Genomic DNA, 25,232 nt, shown 5'->3' with positions numbered 1-25,232 from the left:
ATATATATATATGCACACACCCACATACACACATATATATATAAAATAAAAAGTAAATAAAAGAAAGATAAGTTGGTGGCCAACCATGTAGTATATTAACTTTGGATTGAACCATTCTGTTTAGCTTCCCTAGTGAGTATCTGAGTATTTCATTGGCAAATACATTTTCCCCATCTGGTAAAAGGATCTAGGTATTCTATGCACAGTTATGTCTGGGATAAAACTAAGGTCTGCTAAGTAAAATGTGGCCTGGTAGGTGCAGTGATATATTAAACCGTAGTAGTTTAAATAGTTTGCCTTAGGAAAACAATATATTCCGTTTACTTATGAATACTTCCATATTTTGGTGTTCACTATAAAAATTGTATTTGAAATATTACTTTATTGTCAATGTAATGTTCAAAGAATTAGGTATTTGTGCAACAGGTTCAAGGAATTGAAATGAACACAAAGGAATGTGTGTGTGTGTGTGTATCCATGTACACACACGAGCTCTCTTAAAATTTCAGTGAATTTAAGTTGTTCTAGAAGAATGACAATCATTACTAACAACAATGAACTTTTTAAGAATTGTTAAACATTTTAGGAATATTGTAGTTACCCTGGCTTGGTGAATGCAAGTGGTGCTTATCACCTAGTTAAGCCTAGACCTACCTACCCTATGCCATCAGCCAGCTCCTCCTCTGTGGGTTCCTTTCTTCAGCAACCCTGATAGCTGCTGGCTGGAACTTTCCCTGATGGTAAAGCTTAGGGGAGAAGTGTGGAGTAGGCTGTGCTGGAGAATAATGAGGGTTTTGGTGGCAGGGATGACATTCATCTGAAATGGTATACAATTTGTAGCCCTAAATTATATACAATATAAAACCAATGCTATCTCATTATAAACAAAATGGCAGAAAAGTCCTGAACTTAGAGTAGCGTTGCCAATTATGGAATGTCCTTTTCTAAATCCCTCTTTTGAGGCCGTTTTAAAAATCAATTACTTAAATGATTTTTAGGGACAAAATGTTATTGTCAATAAATACAACATGTAAAAGAATTTGAATTCAGGGGAAGGTCTTGGGTCCTTTTTTGTTTTGCTTCTTCCCACTAACAAAGTCTCTGCAGGGCCCTGATATTCCTTGAATCAAGGAAGCTTGAATTTCTCTCCTCCTATCACTTCTTCCAGCCGGCTTATCAGAGCAGGAGAGCTTCCTGGCCATCTTCCCATCTTTGCTGAACCTCCCGAACTGGTGTTGCTAAGACCTTTCCTGAAAAGAATCTGCAGGCTAAAATGCAAAGGGATGATTTTGCACAGACTCCGCTTTTTCAAATACCAGAAGGTTTGACTTGCCAGGAGGGCCTGAACCTGCCAGTGTTTTGCTAACTATTTCCAGAACGCTGGCTCTGGAGCTAACAGTTACCACAATTTTTCCTTGTAAAAATACATTTAAGAGAAGGTTTGTAAAAATAATGGTTGCTTTAATGGGAATTTTATTGTATTAGCACTAAACGATCTCAAAGACATTAAAATAGACTCATTGTCTCAAAAGTCCCCAAAGTAACATGCTTACTTTCTGGTTTGTACTTTGCAGAAGTGAAGTTTTTCTGTCAAACTCCAGCTATTGCTGATATAGTCATTCTGGTTGATGGTTCCTGGAGCATTGGAAGATTCAACTTCAGATTGGTTCGGCTTTTCTTAGAAAACCTGGTTACAGCTTTCAACGTGGGCTCAGAGAAAACGCGAATCGGTACATCTTCTTTTAAGGACAGGAATCAGTGTTCCCTGTAAAACTGCTGAAACATTTCCTGAGAAATCTCAAATGCACTTTCTAAGTGACTTTGAAAATCACAGGTCCCATCTAGTAATGTTCTCAAATGCTCAGTTTGGATTGATAAATATTTCTACGAATTTTGCCTTGACACTGACATTCCATTAGATATTGAACACATTTTGATTTTATGAAAAGTCAAAACCTTGTCTGCATAATGATAGTAGTAGCAAAAAGGAAACTCCTCAAGTTACAGTTGGTTTAAAAAATGGTAAGGAAGAAATTTTCATTTAAAAGAAATCTAGTGAAATGCTGAATTAAGAAAATTACAAATTGGAAGTCATGTATTATTAGCTCAAGATAATCTTTGCTAAATTATTTCTAATAGTATTTCTACTAATAACCCCCCCAGAATTGCTAGTCTTTGATCTTATATCCACTTTGTTATATAATGATCTATAACTTAATGTTTACATAGTCATTAATAAGAAATAGCCATTTAAATAGCTATTAAAAGGAAAAAAATCTTCCCTTTGAAAATAAAAACAAACATATAGAGGCCTGTTACTAACATGATAACTTTTTTGGAATGGCCAGGTATCTAACTGGATGCTTACTTCTAAATGACTAGAAATATGCACTTTCCTTCTGCCCCCCACATATATATCCAAACTAATTCCTTAAATCAATGTCAGGAATTTTTTTTGAAAGAACACAGTGAGTCAGAGAAAAACTTGTCAGGATTAGACCCTTCATCATCCTATTGCTAGAATAGCCCACTAGATTGTTGACTAACAGGGCTTCTCTGGGGGTTCTCGTCTTTCTTTTCCAGGTCTTGCACAGTACAGCGGTGACCCCAGGATAGAATGGCACTTGAATGCTTTTAGCACAAAAGATGAGGTTATCGAGGCTGTCCGCAATCTGCCATACAAGGGTGGAAATACGCTAACAGGTATGTTTGGCTCGGTCTGTGTTTTAGCCACAGATCCTGATGATCAGTTTCATCACTTCTTTTGCCACTTGGTAAGACTTTTTAAAAAAGATTTATTTATTCATTTATGCATACAGAACTGGGGTACAGGCCAGAGGTGCAAGGGTGGTGAGAGGATTCACCAGAGATAGAGTGGGGAGCAGAACAGGCAGAATGACTGCTGAGGGGAGCAGCTGGCGACACTGGAAAGTTTTGCTGCACCATATGGGTGAGCTCCCTGGCTGAGGGCCAAACTCATGCTGCTGTGGCTGTGGATAACTTCCTAGTGCTGCGCTTTAACCTGTTGCACCACCAGGGAGGGCCCAGGATAGCACTTTTAAAAAAAAATTTATAAATACATTTTTTACATTTTTCTTCATTCTGTACATTTTTCCCTCTTGGTTGTAATCTCTGTCGACTTCCCACCACCTCTTCCCCCATGTGCCATCACATGTTCTTCCCACCCCAGTTTTGATCTTGTTCCCCTCTCCTCCCCTGTAGAATGTCTTTGGTTTATATGTTAATTGATGTTCCTTTTTACTCCATTACAATTACTAAATATATATATATATATATATATATATATATATATATATATATGTATGTATGTATGTATGTATTCCCCTCCCCTCCACCAATTCCTTACATTCTTGCTACTAGTGAAACCATCTGGTATTTTTCTTTTATGGCTTATTTCACTCAGCATGATCTTTTCCAGTTCCATCTATGTTGCCACAAATTACATGAGTTTATCTTTTTTGATGGCTGAGTAATATTCATATATTCATATATATATATACACACACACATATATATATATATATACACACACACATATATATATATATATATATATACACACACACATAAACACACACACACACACAAAACACAACACAACACATCTTCTTGATCCAGTATCTATTTTTGGGCATTTGGGTTGATTCCACATCTTCCCTATCATAAATAGGGCAGCAATAAACATAGGAGTGCAGGTGTCCTTTTGAATTATTGTTTTTGTGTCCTTTGGGTAGATATCTAGGACTGGAATTATTGGATCTTATGGAAGCTCCATTTTTATCAGTTTGAGAAACTTGCACACAACTTCAGGATAACGCTTTTTAAAAATCAAGCTAGTATTTAAAATGCTAGCTTAGATCACACTTTTCCCTAACTCAACTGCAAGAGTTAAAACCCAGACGTTTCATTCCTCGTTCCATGTGAGTGTGATGGGACGTCCTGACTAGAAGAAAACTGACCAAGTATGGAGGCTGACACCCTTCCAGAGTTGCCTCAGCTGTCAGTTCATTTTCCCTCCTCTCATTTCACCTCTTTTCCCCTCCAGCCACCCTGCAACTAAGTGAAAACAAAGCCGATATTATTATTTTTTTTTTTTAAAGATTTATTTATTTATTCATACAGAAATGGGGTATAGGCCAGAGGCTCAGGGACGGTGAGAGGCTTCACCAGAGACAGAGTGGGGAGCAGAACAGGCAGATTGACGAAGTACACTGCTGAGGGGAGCAGCGGGCGGGTCAGGAGAGGTCTGGCTCGCCATGTGGTCTCCTCCGGGGCAGGCGGCAGGCGGGAATCGAACTCATGCGGAAGTGGCTTCAGATTCTCAGTGCTGTGCTTTAACCCGCTGCGCCAATATTTTTAAAGAAGGTGTTTTCTTGGCCCTTACTCTGCAATTACTAGTTATCATAAAAATATTTGCGAATCTTTGGCTCACTGCTATTTTTGATAAAGTAGTAATATAGGAATATTTATTTTATAATTCTCCATTGCTCAATCACAGGAAGACGGTACAGGTTTTAACCTCACTCTTCCTTCCAGGAACACCATGTGGGTGCTCAGATCAATGTAGACGCTGTCATTGCTGAGCAAGCAAATCACTAAACTCTGATCATTGCTTCCCCCGCTTGAGGCACAAGCTGATTAAATTCTTGTGAATACAACAACAAAAAAGTTTTATTTATTTCTAAATATTTATTTATTTATTTATTTATTTATTCATTCATTCATTCATTCATTCATTCATTCATACAAGAACTGGGGCAACAAGCCAGAGGTGTGTGGGGGGTGGGGCGAGGGGAGGGGATTTACCAGAGAGAGTGGGGAGCAGAACAGGCAGATGTACTGAATTACACTGCAGAGGGGAGCAGCAGGTGGGACAGGAGAGGTCTGCTGTGTCATGTGGGTCAGCTCCCTGGCCGGGGATCAAACTTGTGGTGTAGTAGCTGCAGATAGCTTCCTAGTGCTGAGACAACCCCTTGTGCCACTAGGGAGGTACCCACAGCAAAAATTTATTAAACACAAATCCTGTAATATTGTAACTTTTTTTTCTGGGTGGAAAATAGCATACTCAAAAAAACCAATTGTCACTTTAGAGCTGCACGCATGACTCCTAAAACATTAGAGCAGAAGAAAGAATTTTTGGTTCTTAAGAACAGAATCAACCAAATTGAAAGTAAAATTGAAAGTAGAGTGACAATATTTGGGACTAAGACAGTGACTTCTTGTTTCATCTTAAACTTGAAAGACTTACATTTCCTTGTGCACAAACCTGTCTGCCTCTACTGGCCATGGACTGAATAGGTTTTCTTTATAAAAGATACTAATTTCTGAGGTGATACAGTATTTGATTATTGTTATTACCTCTATTCTGGTGATTTTGTTTCTTCAGCAGATCTGCCAAGAAACATTTTGTTGTAAAGAAAAACAAAGGTGAGAGTATGCATCTAATAAAATCTCTTAGCTCTTTTTTTTAAAGATTTATTTATTGTGCATACAGAACTGGGGCACAGGCCAGAGGCTCAGGGGCAGCGAGAGGCTTCACCAGAGACAGAGCGGGGAGCAGAACAGGCAGATCGACGAAGCACACTGCTGAGGGGAGCAGCGGGCGGGTCAGAAGAGGTCTGCCACGTCATGTGGTCACCTCCGGGGCAGGCGGGAATCGAACTCATTTGCGGAAGCGGCTTTAGATTCTCAGTGCTGTGCTTTAACCCGCTGTGACACCAGAGAGGGCCAAAGTCTCTTAGCTCTTAATCACTCATTCCCCTCGTGGCTTCATGTTGTAGAACTGGAAGAATTTTTATTAGCCCTGGTTAGTTTTGTTTATTTTCTCTTGTTTTCTTCTAGGTCTTGCCTTGAACTACATCTTTGAAAATAGCTTTAAACCAGAAGCAGGTGCAAGGACTGGAGTATCCAAAATTGGCATTTTAATCACAGATGGAAAGTCCCAAGATGATATTATTCCAGCATCCAGAAACCTTCGCGATTCTGGTGTAGAACTGTTTGCTATAGGTATGCGGCATCGGTGGCATATTTTAACAGTGGAACTAGACTCCTTAAGACCCTTTATAGGGAAAAAGACTCTTCCTGGAGAGCCAGGACATTCTGGATCTGGTTTTAATCATAACTAGTCATGTGACCTGGGCCTAGCAACCTACTCCTTAAAATGGAAGTCATGGTCACCGCATGAATCCCATAGAGTGAGCAGCCAGACATAATGTGTGCAAAACATAGTGTGCAAAGGTAAGTAGGTGCTTGTTACCTCCCACGAGTCAAGACTTTCCATTTAGTATCACTGTACAGCTCTCTTTTTTCTGGTAATGTAGGGAAGAACTAATTCATCATGTTCAAGGACAAAGGTGTTGCAGCTATATTTAAAGAAAGCAAAAAGTCCTAGGTATGCAGTATTATTTCATTGAAAATAGTCCCGAATAAGGTATTATTCTTGTGTGGAAGGACATATGTGGCACAGATTCAGAAGAACTGCAAAATATTCAATGATGCAACTTTCCTCTCGATTAAAATGTTTTTGTTTTCTTTGGCAGGGGGTGGGGGGAGGTTTTCTATTTAATGGAGACTGGAAAACTTTCTCAGTAGAAAAAGAAAGTCTGATTCCTAAGCAACACTGAAATAGAAGTCCAAATGCTCTAGCAAGTTCTAAACAGGGTTCTGAAGACCTTTCAGATTGGTGATTTTGAGGGGCCCCAATAGTGCAGAGACAACCAATGCTTTGTTACTCAATGTGTGAAAGTTGGAAGTTAAATTCAATTGCACAGCCAGGCATCTAGGAATTAATTCGTATTGCCCCAGGTAATCTTCTTTGCTTCCATACTTTCTTCTTAACATCATCAGGTGATCAGAAAAACAGGGATTTATAAAGAAATTCTCCTTGTTTTCTTAAGAGAAACAAACCTCCTATACATTTATGCACCATAAAACCCAATCCTATGCCTCCTTTTCTATCTCTACATTTTGGGTAAATATTTACTTAATGTCAAATCTCCAAGAGACAATATGAGCTAGGGGTTAAAAGGGGTTAAAAGCATGACTTTTGAGGTAGATCCCTTGCCTGTGTTCCATGGGCAAATTAGTTAACCTCTCTGTGCATCAATTTACTCGTGGGCGAAATAGCACCTAATCCATAGGATGTGTGAGGATTAACTGTGTTTATAGACATCAAGCACTGCAGTGCCCAGATGTAGCAAGCACATACGTGTGTAAAGATAGACTGGGAAATTTGGATGACTGGTCTGTTCCCAGCTGTCTCAAACACCCAGCACTGAGTTTGACAGGTAATGATGGAGTTCAATAAATGTTGTGGAAGAACTAGAGCATCTCCATTTCTATTAGCAAAATCACAGTGGTTTTAGCCAATCGCAATTGAGTATGTTAAAAAAAAAAATTCCAAGCCTCTCTGAAATCTATATGGTGATAATAATGATAATGGTATTATGCTTGTTTTGTCCTAACTGTATCTTTCAGTTTAACTTATTTTATAGATTTAAATCTGAAGTGCTGATAGTTTAGAATAATGGGTTATAACTATTATTCTGTAACAGTCATGCAAGACAGAAATTAACTTCATTGATTATCTTCCTGTGAATATATATTGCATGAAATTAAGATTTAATTATTTAGATATAATTCTGAATGTGACTTTTGGAAACTGAAATGATGGATACCTCTTTAAATTAGCAGATGCTTAGTTACAGTGGAGACTGACCAGCTGAGTCTCTTGCAAAGAGGCAACTGCAGCTGCCTTTTCTTTCCTTTTTTTTTTTTTTTAAAGATTTATTTATTTATGCATATAGAACCTGGGTACAGGCCAGAGGTATGGCAGGTGAGAGGATTCACCAGAGACAGATTGGGAACAGAACAGGCAGATCTACTGAAATGCACTGCTGTGGGGAGCAGCGGGTGGGTCAGGAGGGGTCTGCCACTCCATGTGGATCAGCTCCCTGGCTGGGGATCGAACTTGTGTTACAGTGGCTTCTGAGAGCTTCATTGTGCAGGGCTTTAACCCATTGTGCCACCAGGAAGAGCCTCAGCAGCTCCCTTCTCAAATGGGGTACGAATATCACCACCCTCCCTGTTGTCTCCAATGCCAGGGGTGAAAAATGCAGACGAGAATGAGCTGCAGGAGATCGCCTCTGAACCTGACAGCACGCACGTCTACAACGTTGCGGAGTTTGACCTGATGCACACAGTTGTGGAGAGCCTGACCAGGACGGTCTGCACCAGGGTGGAAGAACAGGACAGGGAGATCAAAGGTAAAAGAGTGATGGAGTCCATCCATTTTGTGCTTGTGGTTATTACCCGGGACAAAAGTATGGAGGATTAATGAAAATTTTAACTATTTTTCATGTTGACATTTTAAAGTCGTTTATTCCCCTAAGAGAATATGATTTCAGTTGTTTTAGGTTTGCTGAGATTTGTTTTATGACTGAGCATATGGTTTATCTTGGTATTTGGCCTGTGGGTATTTGAAAAGGATATGTGTTCTGTGGTCTTGCGTGATGTAACTTTTGCATAGATCCTGATGGCTGATAAACCTTTCTAACTTTTTTGTCCAGTTGTTTTTTCAGTAATTGAGGAGGGATGTTACCAAAGTCTCCATCTATAACTGTGGGTTAATCTATTCTTTGAGTTCTGTCAATTTCCACTATATACACATTGCATCTTTGTTGTATACATATTTAGGATATTGTCTTTTCTTGGTGCACTATCATCCTGTATGTCTCCCTCTGTTGCTGATAATTTTCTTTGTTCTTAAATCTCCTTTATCTGATACTGATATAGCCATCTCCTACCAATTCCTGGTGTTGGTGTTCAGTAACTATACTTTTCCCTTCTATTATGTTATTACTAAAGCCCTTTTGTGTAAGTGCTCCCAGAAGATAAGAGAATCTTAAAGTTCAAGGACTTTGAACTTTCTATGTCCCAAATCTGTCAATAGAATCATTTACTCTAACATGCCCATAACGCACATAAAGTGCTTACTTGCCTAGCTCATAGTGGGCATTTAATATATATTGCTTCCTCTTTTTTCTTTTTACTGTTAGATGTTGGCCCTTTACTGAAAGAAAGAAGCTGTATCTTCTGATGCTTATAATATAAGCTTTTTTTCCCCTAGAAGTCCAGTATCAGTTTTTGCTCTGATATTTAATGAGTGTTGGGATATGGGCAGGTCTTTTAATTCCATTGTGCCTTGGTTTTGTAATTTACAGTAATAGTTAAATACTGGGATTTAAGTGAGATAATACATCCGAAGAACTCAGAAGGGCACCAGTAGAGACACACCTGCTCAGGTTGTAGTTTTGCATTTGTTTGGGCTATTTTTACAGCATTGACTTTAAGAAAGTTTCTTGGCATCAAGGCCTATGTCTAATTTATCCCTGAGAACCTAGCACAGTGATTGGTACCTAATAGACACTTAAATGTTTCAGTGAACAAGTGTAGACTGGATAACTGAATCAATGTATCTAGAGATGAAAATCTTAGAAGCAGCATAAAATCAACAGTCACTTCCATTAGGTTCCTTAGGTTCATAAGAAATAACTTTCAGAAAGCTTTTCAAATTCTGTGTTTTTAATTTAGCCTCAGCCCTTGCCACCATTGGGCCACCTACAGAGCTGATTATTTCTGAAGTCACTGCCAGAAGCTTCATGGTTAACTGGACTCATTCCCCAGGAAATGTGCAAAAATACCGAGTTGTGTATTACCCTACCAGGGGCGGAAAGCCAGACGAGGTAATGACACAGTGCTTCCAAACCATTTCAGCCTCTCAAGCCTTCTACAGTAGTAGAACAAGACGCAAATGTATGACAAGGACTTTATTCTGTAACCAACATTTAAAATTAGTTGACAGAAGTATAATTCCATGTCCCCATGATCTTCTCCCTTCTCTCTGGTATGACATTTATATCTCCTCTCACCTTTCTGTTGAACAAACCTTAGACTTGGTCCTGCATCCATTCAGAACTGCCTTACTTTGACTTTTTAAAAAAAAGTTAATGGGTCTCAAAACAAACAAAATTAGTACTTAATGCTCTGGTCAGGATGCCTTCTGCTACTCTTGTATTCTTATTTGGGGGGTGGTCTGGAGCTTATTTCTTAATGTAGTCTATGTACTCCAAATTATGTGGTCACAGAGTCCATTCTTCCAGGGCTTGAAGTCTTGGACAGCTGTGGAGATTAGTGGGTTAGAGAAGCCTTGTGAAAGTATTTAGTCCTTTTTTTTTTTTTTTTTTTTTAGTGGGATGGTTAACACTTGTGCACAAAATAGGAAATGCCTATATACTAAACATTGGATCCTTCCATTTCCCATTTTTGACATTAACAATTTGTAGGCAATATGTTAAAAAGCAATGAAACCCACTCCTCCTTTTTATGGAAGTATGGGCATTTGTTGTTCTGACCTCTGATTGACTTCATCAGAGGTTTCATAATTTTCTTTTGTATTGTGGTAAGATTTGTGATTTTTTAAAAGCGTTAGGGTAATAAACTATAGAAGTTTAAATTATTGGTACTAAAATAAGTCAGCGTGCTTCCATTGATTCTATTTCATGGCTAATAAGCCTTTTATGTGCTTCCCAGACTTCCACAAAAAAAAATCATGTCAGCTATTACTAGTTGGTTGTGAATAAGGAAACAATGAAACTGGGAATGACATAATTTCTATTTGTTGTGAATCAATACGGGGCTTGCATGCTCTCATTCCTTGAATGTTCTTTAAACAGGTGGTGGTGGATGGAAGTGTATCTTCCACAGTCCTGAAAAACTTGATGTCTTTAACTGAGTATCAGATAGCAGTGTTCGCAATCTATGCCCACTCTGCTAGCGAAGGCCTCCGGGGAAGTGAAACTACACGTACGTCTTACATGCTGCTGCTCTATCCATTTTGTACAGTGTTTCTTAGGCGACTTTTACTAAACTGCAATTCTGCTCATTCAGAGTCAGATTCATAGAGAAAGTCGTCATGCAAAACCTGCATTTTCAGAGGTGTTGATCTGGGAAGGATGATATCATGCTTGGGGATGCACAGGAAAGAACAACTTTTTTTTTTTAAGATTTATTTATATATGCTTACAGAACTGGGGTACAAGCCAGAGGTGTAGGGGTGGTGAGAGGATTCACCAGAGACAAAGTGGGAATGTATTTTTTTTTTTTAAGATTTATTTATTTGTACATACAGGCCAGAGGCTCAGGGGTGGTGAGAGGCTTCACCAGAGACAGAGCGGGGAGCAGAACAGGCAGATCGACGAAGTACACTGCTGAGGGGAGCAGCGGGCGGGGCAGGAGAGGTCTGCCACGCCATGTGGTCACCTCTGGGGCAGGCGGGAATCGAAGTCATGCAAAAGTGGCTTTAGCTTCTCATTGCTGCGCTTTAACCTGCTGTGCCACCAGGGAGGGCCTGGGAATGTATTTACAGGCAGATGTACTGAAATACACTGCTGAGGGGAGCAGCATGCAGATCAGAAGTGGTCTGCTGCACTGTGTGCGTCAGTTCCCTGGCCAGGGATCGAACTTATGCTGCAGTGGCTTTAAGAGCTTCATAATGCGGTGCTTTAACCCATTGCACCACCAGGGAGAGCCCCATGGAAAGAACAGCTTTAATGGTGACAAATGTAAAACACATCTGTTCATTTAATAAACAAATACTAGAGGGTGGTATATTATGAACCAAGTGCTAGGCTTCAGTTTGTCAGTAAAGTAGATAAGGAGTTCTGTAGCTTTCCTGCCCAGTAGAAAAATGCCAATAGAATTTAATAACACCTATCATCATTATTCATATCACTGTGATTAAGATAATCTTATGAATACCAATTATTTCTTACTAAGCATGATCCCTCACCCCTACACAGTCATTCACGCACACATTCACAATAATCAGAAAATGCTGGGAATTGATCATCTTAATGAAATTGAGTTCTTATTGCATGAATGCACTATGCAAAATTGATCTAAAAAACTGCATCTGCTAGAACATTCACAGTTTGCTAGAACAATCCTAGCCACGCGCCAGGCATCATGGTATTCACTTTCCACACTAATGAATTGTTGGCTTCATCCATGGTGATGATCTGTATGACAGGTGTTAATACCCCCTTCTTCCCGTACAGGAGTACGTTAGTGACAAGCTCTACCCTTAGGGCCGTTGTAGTCTGGCCAGAGAAGCAATATAAGCCCAGAAAAGAAGTGAGTGCAATGAATGCCACAGTCATCAGGGAGAAGTTGGGAGGAGCTGCCCATGGACGCAAAGCACGGGTGTGACATTGCAGTTGGAGGAGCAATTAGGGCTGGGGTGGAGCGCCTAGAATGGTGTCGGTGAACAATAGTTCATGATTCTGTTAGCTGTGCGTAAGCCAGGAACTTGCAGTTTATCCTTACAAATCTTTACACTTCTCAAAGTTGGCCCATCTTATTTCTTGATTATTGCATTTGTGTGAAATTGGATGGCTGTTGACTTAGTCATGTGTCGTCATTGCTTCTGAATGTGTTGGCTTGTATTGATTCACTCCCACTTTTCATCCAGTCACCATTTTCCCCAGTCACACATGTCTGTCACTGATGGAGCAACCCAGTGCTGGGTTTTAGTGAGTGCTGAATGCGAGGCCCTGTGCTTGGTGATGGGCGCCTGGGCTCGGTCAGGATTGTCTCCCTGCTCTCGCTGGTTCCTAGAAACCAGGGCCCAGGGTGGGATATAAGAAAGTCAAAGGTGTCATTCCCTTTTTAAGTATTCACTATATTCTTATTTTACTTTATTTATATATAATAGTTTATTTTTACATCATTTTGTGCAGTTTTTTTCATCTCAGTTGCAATCCCTTTGGGCTTCCCATACTTTATTTTTGAAGAAGATTTATTTATTTATTTATCCATTCATCCATCCATCCATTCATTCATTCATTCATTTATTCATGTATGCATACTCTCTAGGGTATGAGCCAGAGGTGCAGGGGGTGAGAAGATTCACCAGAGACAGAGTGGGGAGCAGAACAGGCAGATTGATGAAATGCACTGCTCACGGAGCAGCAGGCAAGACAAGGGAGGTCTGCTGTGCCACGTGGGTCAGCTTCCTGGCGGGGGATCGAGTACATACTACTGTGGTGATAGCGCTGAGACTTAATCCTACAGGGGGCCCCCAGAATTCACTATTTTTACCTTCCCAGAAGGGACTTACATGTCTATGTGAACAGATTTTAAAATAAAAATCAGCTGGAAAACATATTATGTTTACTTTATAGATGCCAACTTGTAGCTACTTTAAAATAAGCAAGCACATGGACCACTGGCTGAACATTTTCTTAAATCTCCTCTTACAGTTGCTCTGCCCATGGCTTCCAACCTTGAACTGTATGATGTCACTGAGAACAGCCTGAGGGTCAAATGGAATGCAGTGGCCGGGGCCTCCGGCTACCTGGTCCTCTATGCGCCTCTCACGGAGGGTCTGGCTGGGGATGAAAAAGAGGTAATGTACTCACTGCCCATCAGGGTCCTGGAGCTCTGAATTCCCTGAAATACCTTCAAAACAATTATAAATATTTACTGTGTAAAATTTAGGAAAACCAGTTTACAAAAGGGAAGGAAAGACCCCCTAGAATCCCACCACCTGGAGTCTTTGTCAGCAGTCATTTGTCAGTTAGTAGACTTCTTCAATTCATTTTCCCCCCAGTGTAATTTTCTTTTTAATTCAATCAATCATTTTATTGAGGTAACATTGGCTTACAGGATTGTTGCCCCTTGTCTAAATGTAAAGAATTACCTGAAAACAGCATGTGGGGTGTGTTCAGTTTTATGTGATTCCACAGAATCTGCTCCTAATATAAATGGATGAGTCAAACATTGTGATGTTTGATCCAGGGGTAGTGAAGAGACACATTCTTTTTTACTGACATTCATAACTGAGGGGAGCAGCGGGCAAGCCAGGCGAGGTCTGCTGCACCATGTGGGTCACCTCCCTGGCTGGAGAACCCTGAACTCAGGCCACAGCAAGGAGTGCTGATATGACACTTGACCCCTCCACCACCTGGGGGGCCCAGGAGACACATTCTTCTTCCAGAGTCTCACCTTTATTCACTTCCATTCCACATGGACAATACCCATCAGCAAACTGTCTGACAGTGGGTGTTCTTTGCAGATGAAAATTGGCGAGACCAACACAGACATTGAACTAAGAGGGTTGTTGCCCAACACGGAATATACAGTCACAGTTTATGCGATGTTTGGAGAAGAAGCCAGTGATCCTGTAACTGGGCAAGAAACAACATGTGAGTAGCTGTGTCTCTCAGATGGAATTCTACAATAAAGAGGGCAGGTGTAGATGGCATGATTCGAAACTGGAAATACTGGTTTAGGGGGAAATGTCTAGAGTTTGTTGTAATATAAAAAAATTTCATTGTTTTATTCCAGGGGTGGAAATGTATTCTAGCTTTATTATTATGAATCACCTGGGTGGGAGAGCTGAACTTGGGGTTCCTCTCCCTGATGCCACCTCTGTGTTTATTGAAATCCACAAATGAAGTTAGACTGTGGAAACAGATGGGTTTTGGAATCAGAACAACTGAGATGAGATTCCCAGCTCAAGTCATATTTTAGGCGGATGACCGTGGACAAGTGATGTAACCTTTTTGAGTCTGTATCATCATGTAGCTGATAAAAGATTAAATATGATATTATAGGTAAAAGCTAAGTTCTCTAATCCCCTGAGGTTATAATATACTGGAGGTAGAGAGACTAGACCATTAAGTACACAATTAAAAAAATAAATGAGAGAAAGGAGGTAGGTAACGTTGGGGTAGGAGGATTTTTATTTTACATAAAGTGATTACAGAATAGTACACTAAGAAGGTGACATATGTGTAGTGATAAGGCCCTTACTCTGAGGAATCGGGAGCCATTTGGATGGTGTGCAGAGAAGTTAAATGACCTGACTTATATTAGTGAAGAATCACTTTGACTGTTCACTAAGCATAACTATTGTCAGGAGAGGATGGAAGCAGGGAGAGCCACTGGAACATCATTGCCCAAATCCATAGGCAGTGTGGTGCTGGTCGCTTTCACCAAGATGGCAACTGTGGGGGTGAAGAGGTCAAATTTTCTATATATGTGTGTGTGTGTGTTTTAATAATATTTATTTATGCATACAAGAACTGGGGTACAGGCCACAGGGGTGGGTGGGGGTGAGAGGCTTTACCACGGACAAAGTGGGGAGCAGAACAGGAAGATTGACTGAAATTCACTGCTGAGGGGAGCAGTGGGAGGGCCAGGAGAGGTCTGTCATGCCATGTGGGTCAGCTCCCCAGCTGGGAGCCAAACTCGCTGCAGTGGCTGCTGCATTGAACTTTACCCCACTGCACCAACGGGAGGGCCCAGGTTCTCTACATGTGTTGAAGGAGTTGCTGAGGGATTGAAAGTAGGCTTTGAGAGGAAGAGGACCCGAGATGGTGCCCAGGTTTTTGGTCTCAGCCAGGGGAAGAATGGAATTTCCACTTTTGGAAGGTGAGAGTGAGAGAAAAAAAATGGGAGTGGTGCAGGAGAAGTGGTTAGTCTTAGGCGTGCCAAGCTGGAGATGTCTATTCGATTCCCAAGTGGAGATGACAGATACACATCTCCCCATTTTCCATGTGGGGAGTTGTGGAGCAGAGAAGTACAGTCACTTTGCCAGGCCCATATGTAAACTGAGTACAGTAAGAATCAACATCAGGTCAGGTGTTCTAATTTCTAAAACCATTGGTTTCTTATTTACACGAGGCTAAAATAATAGCATAACCAGGTAAGAAGGGAAGAGAAAATTTACCAAAATGTCACTAATTTCTAAGCATGTGAAATTTATTTCTATTATATGTTCTTTCTCTACACGAAAGGCTTTTTTGGTGTAAATGTGAATGCATTATTGATTCTTTTTTTATTTCTTTATTTTTATTTTTTATTTATTTTTAATTTTTTAAAAAAGATTTATTTATTTATGCATACAGAACTGGGGTACAGGCCAGAGGTGCAGGGATGGGGCCACACACACAGAGTGGGGAGCAGAACAGGCAGATCCACGAAGTGCACTGCCGAGGGGAGCAGCGGGCGGGCCAGGAGAGGTCTGCCGCGCCATGTGGTCACCTCCGGGGCTGGTGGGAATTGAACTCATGCGGAAGTGGCTTTAGCTTCTTACTGCTGTGCTTTAACCCGCTGCGCCACCAGGGAGGGCCGCATTATTGATTCTTATGACTCAATCCACTGGTTGAGTCATATTTTGGGTTGTAAGTTTTTATCTGGGTGAAAATTTTCATTTGTAAATAGTTCAGAAGTCAATGGCATTGAGTTTTCTCTTTTACATGTTTTATAATTTTAATGATTTTTGTTTCCATTTACTGCCAAGTGCCATTAAGTCCACCAAGAAACCTGAGAATCTCCAATGTTGGCTCTAACAGTGCTCGGTTAGCCTGGGACCCAGCTTCAAAAAAAACCACTGGTTACCGAATCGTGTATAACAGCAAAGATGGGACTGAGATCAACGAGGTAAGCCATGGAACGCAATGTTTGTTTCCCATGGTTGTGTATTCATCTGTGTCTCCTAGTGCTGGAGATGTCATCACTGCAATATGTGTCGGAAGCCAGAGTTGGGGGGGAGGGTGCGGGGGGGGTGCGGGCTGGAGAGGATCTTTATATCCAGAACATCTGACATTAACTCTATGTAGAATTTTGACATGACTCTTCCAGTCTGGGGGCTTCAAGAATTTCCCCATGCTAGAGACTGCTAGAAACTGCCACCTTCAGTGATATAACTTGAGAGTCAAAGAATATCATGCCTCATTCTCTGTTGGGAGGAGGTATCACAAGTTATCATAAGTCCCTGCCTGGATTCAAGACAGAGAAAAATACAGATCCAATTGTGCTGGGATATATGTGGGATGGGAGACGTACATTGATGTAATATGTTTACAGATCACAAGCTGCCCCGGGTCAGGTTTGGAAGTTTCTATTCCATAGTCATGGTAAACTAGATGAATGTCAGTTTCTAGAGTTTATCCCTCTTCATTGAGTCAAATGACGTATGAAAGATCTTAGGTAGATAAGTTTACTTTGAAAACTGAATAATTCAAATTTGTGTGGAAGATCCTTTCAAATAATAGAACTCATAGGACCCATGAAATTAGTGTTTGTACTCAGTGACTAATATTTTTAAGAAATTCTTTCCTTGGAAATATATTTCAGCAGGATAGATACAGCAAAGTTATTTTTAATTTTTTTTCCTTATCTGGGTCCAAGAAAGCTAAGACAAAGAGGGAAATGTGTTAGATTACATCATTTCTATTTTCTGACCAAATAAAGAAGTATTTTCATATGCAGAGACAAGTTTTTTCCTACAATTTAATCTGAGCGGTGTTTTGCAGAATACACTCTCTATGTGACACTGGGTAATGACCAGATAATAGCCACACATTTGTTAACAATTCAGAATTGCTCTTTGAGATCTTTCATTCAGCATTTATAAATGCTTTGGAAGGCTAGTCTGGAGTAGTAAAAAAAGATTGAGACCAAAACCACTGACCTATTAGTATCTTTTGTAATAAATAATAAGCTACAGTCAGTGTGGGAACTCATTTCATTCATTATAACATTGATGAGGGGGGAAAAATGCCCTGATTCCTAAGGCCTCCCTGGTGGGGTTAAATCTCAACACTATGAAGCTATTGGCAGTCACTGCAGCGAGAGTTCGATCCCCGCCCAGGGAGCTGACCCACATGTTGCAGCAGACCTCTTCGGTCTTGCCCACTGCTCCCCTCAGCACTGTGTTTCAGTTGATCTGCCTGTTCTGCGCCCCACTCTGTCTCTGTTGAGTCCTGTCACCTCCTGCATCTCTGGCCTGTGCCTCAGTTCTTGTAACATAAATAAATATTTAAAAAAAAACCCAAATACCTTACTTCTGACAGGGACCCCTGTGGGAGGTGTATGTTCTTCCCATGTTTGCCTGGGATTTCCTATGTTGGCATGTCCCATGGTGTGTATGTGAAGATCATTGACATCACTGACATGTTTCCACTGTCCCAGCCTGAGAGTGTGTGTAAGTGTGTCCTGTGGTGAAGGGCAACCTGACCAGGCTTGGGTCCCACCTTGTACCCTGAGTTGCTCTCATAGCTTCTGGCCACCTGTGGCCCTAAGATGAAATAAGCAGGTTTGCTTTTATGTCTATTAATTTCAACTTTTATTATTACATAATGTTATATTGGGTTTTTAAAAAATTCCCCAGACATTCTGGAATGAGTTTTAAAGTGTTCTAACTAAATTTTACTTAGTAACTTGTTGTAAAACTTTGCTTTCAATCAGTTTCTACTTTCCTGCTTCATTTCCTCTTTGTCCCATCTTCCCCCTTTACTTTCTTTTTTTATTACTGAATCTTCTATATTACTCCTCCCCTCTGACTCTTTGTTTTTGTTTTTTAAGATTTATTTTCATTTATTTATGCATACAAGAACTGGTGTATGGGTCGGAGGTAGGGGTGTGTGTGAGAGAATTCATCAGAGACAGAGTAGAGAGAGGAGCAGAACAGGTGATCTGTTGAAATACCCTGCTGAGTGGTCAGCTCCTTGGTCAGGGATCAAACTCACAGAGCACTGGCTGGCAATAGCTTGATAGCACTGAGACTTTAACCACTGTGTCACAAAGGGGGTCCCCTAACTTTCTGGAGACCAAAGAAGGAAATTAAACAGAGCACTTACATGTTGGTGATGATGATGAAGGTGATGACGGCAGCTGACACAGGAAGATCCTTCCTCTGAGCCCACAGCTTCTCAGGCCTTGCAGAGACCATGTCCATGCACTTCGGTCTTAGCAAATCCACCCAAGCCTGACTTGTCAACGCTTAGACCCAGATAGCAGTCACTGAGAAAGAATTAGGGAGAAATATGCAAATGGGAGAGAATTAAGTGGGGCTATTTGAGAGTTACAAGGGAAAGGTCATGGTTTTTAGACCGACAGCCATGACGGGTTTGATAGCTGAGCTTGCCTGGGCTGAGCCCCAGTCCCTCACTCCTCACAAAGCCCTTTTCATCCCTCCCAGGACAAGGCTGACCCCAAGCTTTTAGCTAGAGCAGTTGAAAACTATTCTCAAATCTAACAATGATTTCATGGTCATGTATTATCATTTTCCAGGTTCTCCTCCTGTACCATACAAATACCACCAATAAAGTCAGTCCCAGTACTTAGTCTAAAACATACTATGGTAGCTAATAAAAATAAGTTATACCCCAACCTTTATTTGGTGAAATTATCAGTGATTTATGCATAAATAGGATCTGGCTGGTATTAAAATGTTTGGCTAAACTAAATCATTTACACAGATATAAATGAGTTAAAAGACAAACGTGTATAAAAAAGAAAAATTGTACACACACATGCGTACGTATACACACACACACACAAATGAGTTTTATAATTTGATTTCTTGGGGAAGTAGTTATAGCTCTGCTTCCTGCCAAGTGAGTTATAGACAATAGTAAAATGAGGTTTATTTCCAGTAATTAGAGTATCTGATACAGTTGTGTGACTTCTCTCTCTTGTAGGTTGAAGTTGACCCTATTACAACATTCCCTCTGAAAGGCTTGACGTCCCTTACTGAGTATTCCATTGCCATTTTCTCCATCTATGATGAAGGACAGTCAGAGCCTCTAACTGGGATGTTTACCACAGGTGAATTATGTCTTGAAAAGTTTCCAAGACTAAGTCTGTAGCAACCAGAAACTGGAACTTCTTCAATTGTAATTTTGAAGAGATTCCATTTTGTTTTATATTATAAAGAAATAACAATTAAGATGGGTACTGGCTGTTTTCCAGGAGAGCAAGGAAAAGAGAAAAAAAAGATCTAAATTCAGAGGTTTCAGTTAAATGAAAGTGTAGGTTGTTTCTATCTTGCACAGTTTTTTTCATAGCTTTTGTAAAATTTTCATATGTGTATATTAAATTGAACTTCTAAAATGGCTGATATACAACAGTTTTTAACCTACAAAAATGAGTTTCATGCTGGTAAACCTCATACTTTAATCATTAGTCAATAGTGTTTTTTCATGCAGCCTGAAATATTAATACAATATGTGATATTTAATTAATAAAATGAGAATAAGTATGAAAGCATTAATTTCCTTTTCTATTATGTCACCCTGTTGTTTCTCAGGAAATATCAATTTTTTTGCATCTGGCAAAATCTGTGTGGTTTGCTTTCAGACCTATTACTGATTACATTTGGAAGCCAATTCAGTGCTTGATTGAGGAAATGGAAATGAGTAGATAACTCAGAAAGAGATGAGAAACAAATTGGACTGAGAAATAATATTCCCAGAAAAAAAGTTCAGTAATTTCACAAAACCTTCCAAGGACTAACTCAAGTTGGAATTTCTTAGTGTTCTCTCAAAGAGCTTTGAAAATTTTTTATTTCAAATAATAAAAATCATTGGCTTATGGGGATTGCAGCTGAGATGGAAAAAGGCACAAGATGTTGTAAAAATAAACTATTATACTATAAAAAAAGAAAGAAAAAATAACTGGCTTGTAGTTTATTTTGTGTGGGTCGCACGTGATGCTCTCTGTTGTACATCACAGAAGTATGTAATCGTGGAACATCTGATAAGTTACCTTTCACTTCTGATGGCTGCCATATGTACAAGTTGGGGAAAGAAAGTTCCCCCGTAGCATAGATCTCATTACTAAACCTGAAAGCTACTGGAGCTAAAGGAACATTTCTCAGACCTCAGAAATTTTGCCAACTTTCTCACAGTACTTGGAAAATAAAATCTTTGTCTCGAATAGGGCATTCTGATTTGTGATGAAAAGAGTCAAAGAGAAAAATCTAAGATTTCTAGAAAATACTGGAAAACATTAGAACAATCTGCTGTTGCATAGTCTTCCTAGTATGTGCTGTGGGTAAATGTGGGAAGGAGAAACATGGTTGCAATGGGCCACCTTCATGTGCTTCCTTTCCTAAAGAGAGGGAGACCTCAAACGTTTTCTCCTCTGACAGCTCCAGGAATTGTTTGAGTCTGGGCATTCTTGCTTTCTCATGCCCCTAACGAAATCATCTTCCTTGGCTTACAGAGGAAGTTCCAGCCGAGCAGTACCTGGAAATTGATGAGGTGGCGACAGATAGTTTTCGAGTGACCTGGCATCCTCTTTCTGCTGATGAAGGGCAACACAAGTTGATGTGGATTCCAGTCTATGGTGGGAAGACTGAAGAGGTGAGTTGTCTGAGACACTGACAGTCCAGAGCATTTATCTGACAGAGAACATTCACTGCTGCATTTGGGTTGGTTTTGACTATAGGATAGATTAAAAATCCTAAAAATATCTTAGATGACATGCAAGTTTCTAATTGGCAATCATGTTATATATTATCAGATTCTTTGACATTCATAAATGGCATTGAATATTACTCCAAAGTGTTATTTTTGCCATATTAATAGTTTCCATCCCAAAGGAATTGAAAAGAATCAAATTTTGTTTAACATTAAAATTGAATTTAGCAACTCTGGGGTCTTTATGCCTAGCTATTTCTTGCCTATACTCAGGATCATATTTTCCTTTTTATAAATTTCCCCCTACTGTTATTTGTAACTAAGCACCAGTAACTAAGCTCCAAATATTTTTCAGGTTGTCCTAAAAGAAGACCAAGATTCCCATGTTATTAAAGGTCTGGATCCAGGCACCGAATATGAAGTTTCACTGTTGGCTGTGATGGAGGATGGAAGTGAGAACGAGGTGGTGACTGCTGTCGGGACTACACGTAAGTCTTGGTGTGATCCCGGTGGATTTCATCAGCCCCTATCTTCCATTCTGACACCCTCATCACTGCTTCAGATTCCTTCCCATATGCCTTATCCCAGACAACAGGGACTTGATTTTCCTTTGTCCCCCAGAATGCTTTATATTTTTTTACTTGCAATGAAACTAACCTATGTAACATTTTAGAATCCTAGACTTTTTTTTTTTTTTAAAGATTTATTTATTCATTTACACAGATCTGGGGTACAGGCCAGAGATTTGGAGGGTGAGAGGATTCACCAGAGACAGAGTGGGGAGCAGGACAGGCAGATCAATGCAGTACACTGCTGAGGGGAGCAGCGCGCGGGTCAGGAGAGGTCTGCCACGCCATGTGGATCTCCTCCGGGGCAGGCGGGGATCGAACTCATGCGGAAGTGGCTTCAGCTTCTTAGTGCTGTGCTTTAACCCGCTGCGCCACCAGGGAGGGCCCAGAATCCTAGACTTTTATCACCATGAAGGCAGGGGTCTCCATGGTTTTATTTCCCATTATATTTCAAGTACTTACACAGTATATGGCGTATTTTAACTGTACAGTAGATATTCACTGAATGGATGGGTGGTTGGATGGATGGATAGATAAATGGATTTGCATATGAATGGATTAAATAACTTATCATCCAATGAATGAACAAACTGATAACTAACATGACCAAGAGTTTCTTGAATTTGCTGGTTTATTCATCCCTTAATTTCTTAAGAGATATTACCCACTATTAAATTATTATTTATTGGGTTCACTGAAATCAGGTTTTGAGAGAGAGAATTCCATATAGAAGGTAGTTGGGAGTTACTTCTGATAGGAAGAAAGGGTGGTAGCATATGACATAGGGAGAAGCTGAAATGGAAAACCCAGCTGATTTTCTTAGAAGCGCAGGAGCTTGAAGGAGCCTTTTGAGTCCTCGCAACTGCCACAAAGGGGCTTAGATCCCTAGTCATTGAAAGTGCCCCATCCAGACAGTGTCTGGCCTCAGCTGAGACAGTTCCTGAAGCTCTGAGCGAATGGCGGTCGGTTTTTCAGAAGTAGTGCAAAAGTATATTAACCTTCAAGAATGGCACCCCATCATTTCCCTTGGGTGCCCCTGTGGGCTACTGGAAATAGGAGCTGTAGTCCCTGCCTGAGCTTAGTGCCTTCCTTTGGGTCTAGCCCTTTCACAGCCTGATGGATAGTCTCTTTAATTTCTTTTAATGATCATGGCTAGCCTCATTTCAAAGTAATTGAAAGGATTCACAATTTTGTGGGTATAATTCAAAGGTTTATTATACCATAGTCATCATTAGAAAGTTTATCCTATTTAGGTTTTAGTTACGTTATCTGTGGACTAGGTAGACATCTGTCTTATTCACAACTCATTTCTTTAGTTTTGTAAACACAGCCAATATTATTATGAGAAGTGAGATAACTTAGGGCAACTTTTTTTTGAGTGTTTGAAATGCTTTACACAACTTATGGAGCTAGTATCATGACAGAATTTTTAAATAACATTTATCCTTTTTATTAGTTGACAGTGTTTGGACAGAACCAGTCACAACAGTAGCACCTACTCAAACTGTGACTTCAGGTAAGGACAAACAGAAGGCCATTTATTCATGAAATTTTTTTTCTTTACACAGAAGTTATGTTATCTTAGTTTTATGCCTTTGACATTATTAATTAGAAATGAGCCAAGCCAGTTCAAATTTTACTCCTCCTGGGACCTCACCCTTTTCTTCCCCCCAATGTCAGTGCATCTTCTAATCTACTTTTCCCACTATTATATCCTTCTACCTCTTCCATCTTTGCTTTGGGGCCCCACTTAACCTTTCAGAGGATGTTACAAAGCAACCCCCAACTCACTGTTCTCTTCTCTTTCCCAGTGACTTCTGTGCTCTTTGAGAATTATATATATTATGGTTTCCTTGCATTTCTGTTGATAACAGAGACATGCCTGTTTTTCTATTGTTTTTCTAGCATCAGCTGTTTTCTTCTCAGCTTAACTTTCTCCTCTGCTGTCATATACCTCCCAAGTAGCTGTCAGAGTCGACTAGGTAAAACACAAATTTCATAACATTTATTTCTCTCTAAAATCCTTGTGTGTCTCTCCATTACCCATTCATTCCCTGATGCTTTCATTCTTCAGTTAAGCTTTATTGGGTACTTCCTGTTCCACACATCTCTTAACCATACACCCAAAGTCCTTCCTGATTGGATTCTGCTTTCCCACCTGGCTTCAACCTTATTTTCATGTCTTCCTGCCACCACCTAGCTCCTCACCCACCTGTCACCTTTCTCCAGCTTTGCCTGGTCAATGACAATCTCCCTCACCACAGTGATGCTTTTACTATTTATATCAAGAAGTAATCACTATCTCCAAGGCCTAAAACACACTGACACAGGAAATGCTCAGCAAATGTTTGCTGAATGAATGATTAATGACGAGAGAGGAATGAGTCAGTGGGAATAGACAAAATGAAGTCAGGAACAGAGGGAGAAGGAAATAAATGGTACAGATGAGGGGCAGGCACCTTGGGAGATGAGAAAGACTGTGTCAGTGACCACAGTGAAATTTTGGCCAGTCAGGAGAGAAGGGCTGCTGCCTGTGTGGGCTGAATGGCCATGAGGAAAGATCTGTGCTTGGCAGGCACAGAGGAGTGACATGCTGGGTTGCTCCCGGGGATGACTGCTTCTGTCTACCTCACCACAAAAATAGCAAGTAATGTTCATCTTTAGGGGCCTCTTTGGGCTTCCCTTTGGGTTCTGAGTCTGAGGGCTTCTCCTCAGTTCCTCTTCTGGGGGGGAAACAGAAGTGGCAGTTTCCAGGGTATAGTCTCACCTTGCAAGCATCTTTCACACCAGTTTTGCTTGCTCTTGGGTATCTTGGTTTCCATTAAAGCTAGGCTGAGGCTAGAGGAACAGGAAGTGGTTCTGAGGTCTACATCAGAGACATGCAAAATAATACTTGCTGCCACATGCCCACATCATCTCTTAAACTCAATTTGAACTTTGATGGATTAAACAGTCTTTAATCCTTGGTTGTGTTCATTCCAGTTTTCCGGACAGGAATCAGAAACCTGGTTGTAGATGACGAAACCACTTCTAGCCTGCGGGTAAAGTGGGACATTTCCGACAGCAGCGTGCAGCACTTCAAAGTCACCTACCTGACTGCTCAAGGGGACCCCGCCGAAGAAGTGGTAGGAACGGTCTGTATAAATCCTGCCCCCTAGAACTTCTGTGAGCCCCCTGACTAGCCAAGCTAACGAGACTATCTCCAGAGATCAATACAACTTGACTGTTCATTTCTTGTGACCTCCCCACCTCCAGAAACAAGTGCTTTCAGTCCATTCAGATGTACTCATTTCTTGATATTTTTCCATTCTCTAAATGTGCTGCACCTCTAACCTACTTCATATTGGAAGAGCTTCTGATCCTGTTCTCT

At 40.4% G+C, this 25,232-nt stretch overlaps 1 protein-coding gene across 3 annotated transcripts in view; it reads left to right on the top strand.

Moving 5' to 3' along the window:
• COL14A1 (collagen, type XIV, alpha 1) overlaps positions 1-25,232 on the top strand; it is a 154,082-nt gene that overhangs the window by 30,945 nt on the left and 97,905 nt on the right. For 2 of the 3 annotated variants that reach the window (XM_012723033.1, XM_012723035.1), the window contains exons 6-19: positions 1,575-1,730; positions 2,584-2,703; positions 5,863-6,027; positions 8,124-8,285; positions 9,613-9,764; positions 10,755-10,884; positions 13,341-13,486; positions 14,156-14,285; positions 16,388-16,527; positions 19,572-19,698; positions 21,097-21,236; positions 21,649-21,781; positions 23,319-23,378; positions 24,845-24,996. In XM_012723033.1, coding sequence (XP_012578487.1) covers positions 1,575-1,730; positions 2,584-2,703; positions 5,863-6,027; positions 8,124-8,285; positions 9,613-9,764; positions 10,755-10,884; positions 13,341-13,486; positions 14,156-14,285; positions 16,388-16,527; positions 19,572-19,698; positions 21,097-21,236; positions 21,649-21,781; positions 23,319-23,378; positions 24,845-24,996 — 1,913 coding nt within the window. The remainder of the gene's footprint in view (positions 1-1,574; positions 1,731-2,583; positions 2,704-5,862; positions 6,028-8,123; positions 8,286-9,612; positions 9,765-10,754; positions 10,885-13,340; positions 13,487-14,155; positions 14,286-16,387; positions 16,528-19,571; positions 19,699-21,096; positions 21,237-21,648; positions 21,782-23,318; positions 23,379-24,844; positions 24,997-25,232) is intronic. The other variant, XM_012723034.1, reaches the window with a different exon arrangement.

Source organism: Condylura cristata, unplaced genomic scaffold, assembly GCF_000260355.1.
Source record: "Condylura cristata isolate star-nosed mole 26May11 unplaced genomic scaffold, ConCri1.0 scaffold00009, whole genome shotgun sequence".
NCBI classification, from domain to species: domain Eukaryota; kingdom Metazoa; phylum Chordata; class Mammalia; order Eulipotyphla; family Talpidae; genus Condylura; species Condylura cristata.
The sequence above is the reverse complement of the archived record's forward strand: the minus strand, read 5'-3'. Positions and strand labels throughout refer to the sequence as shown.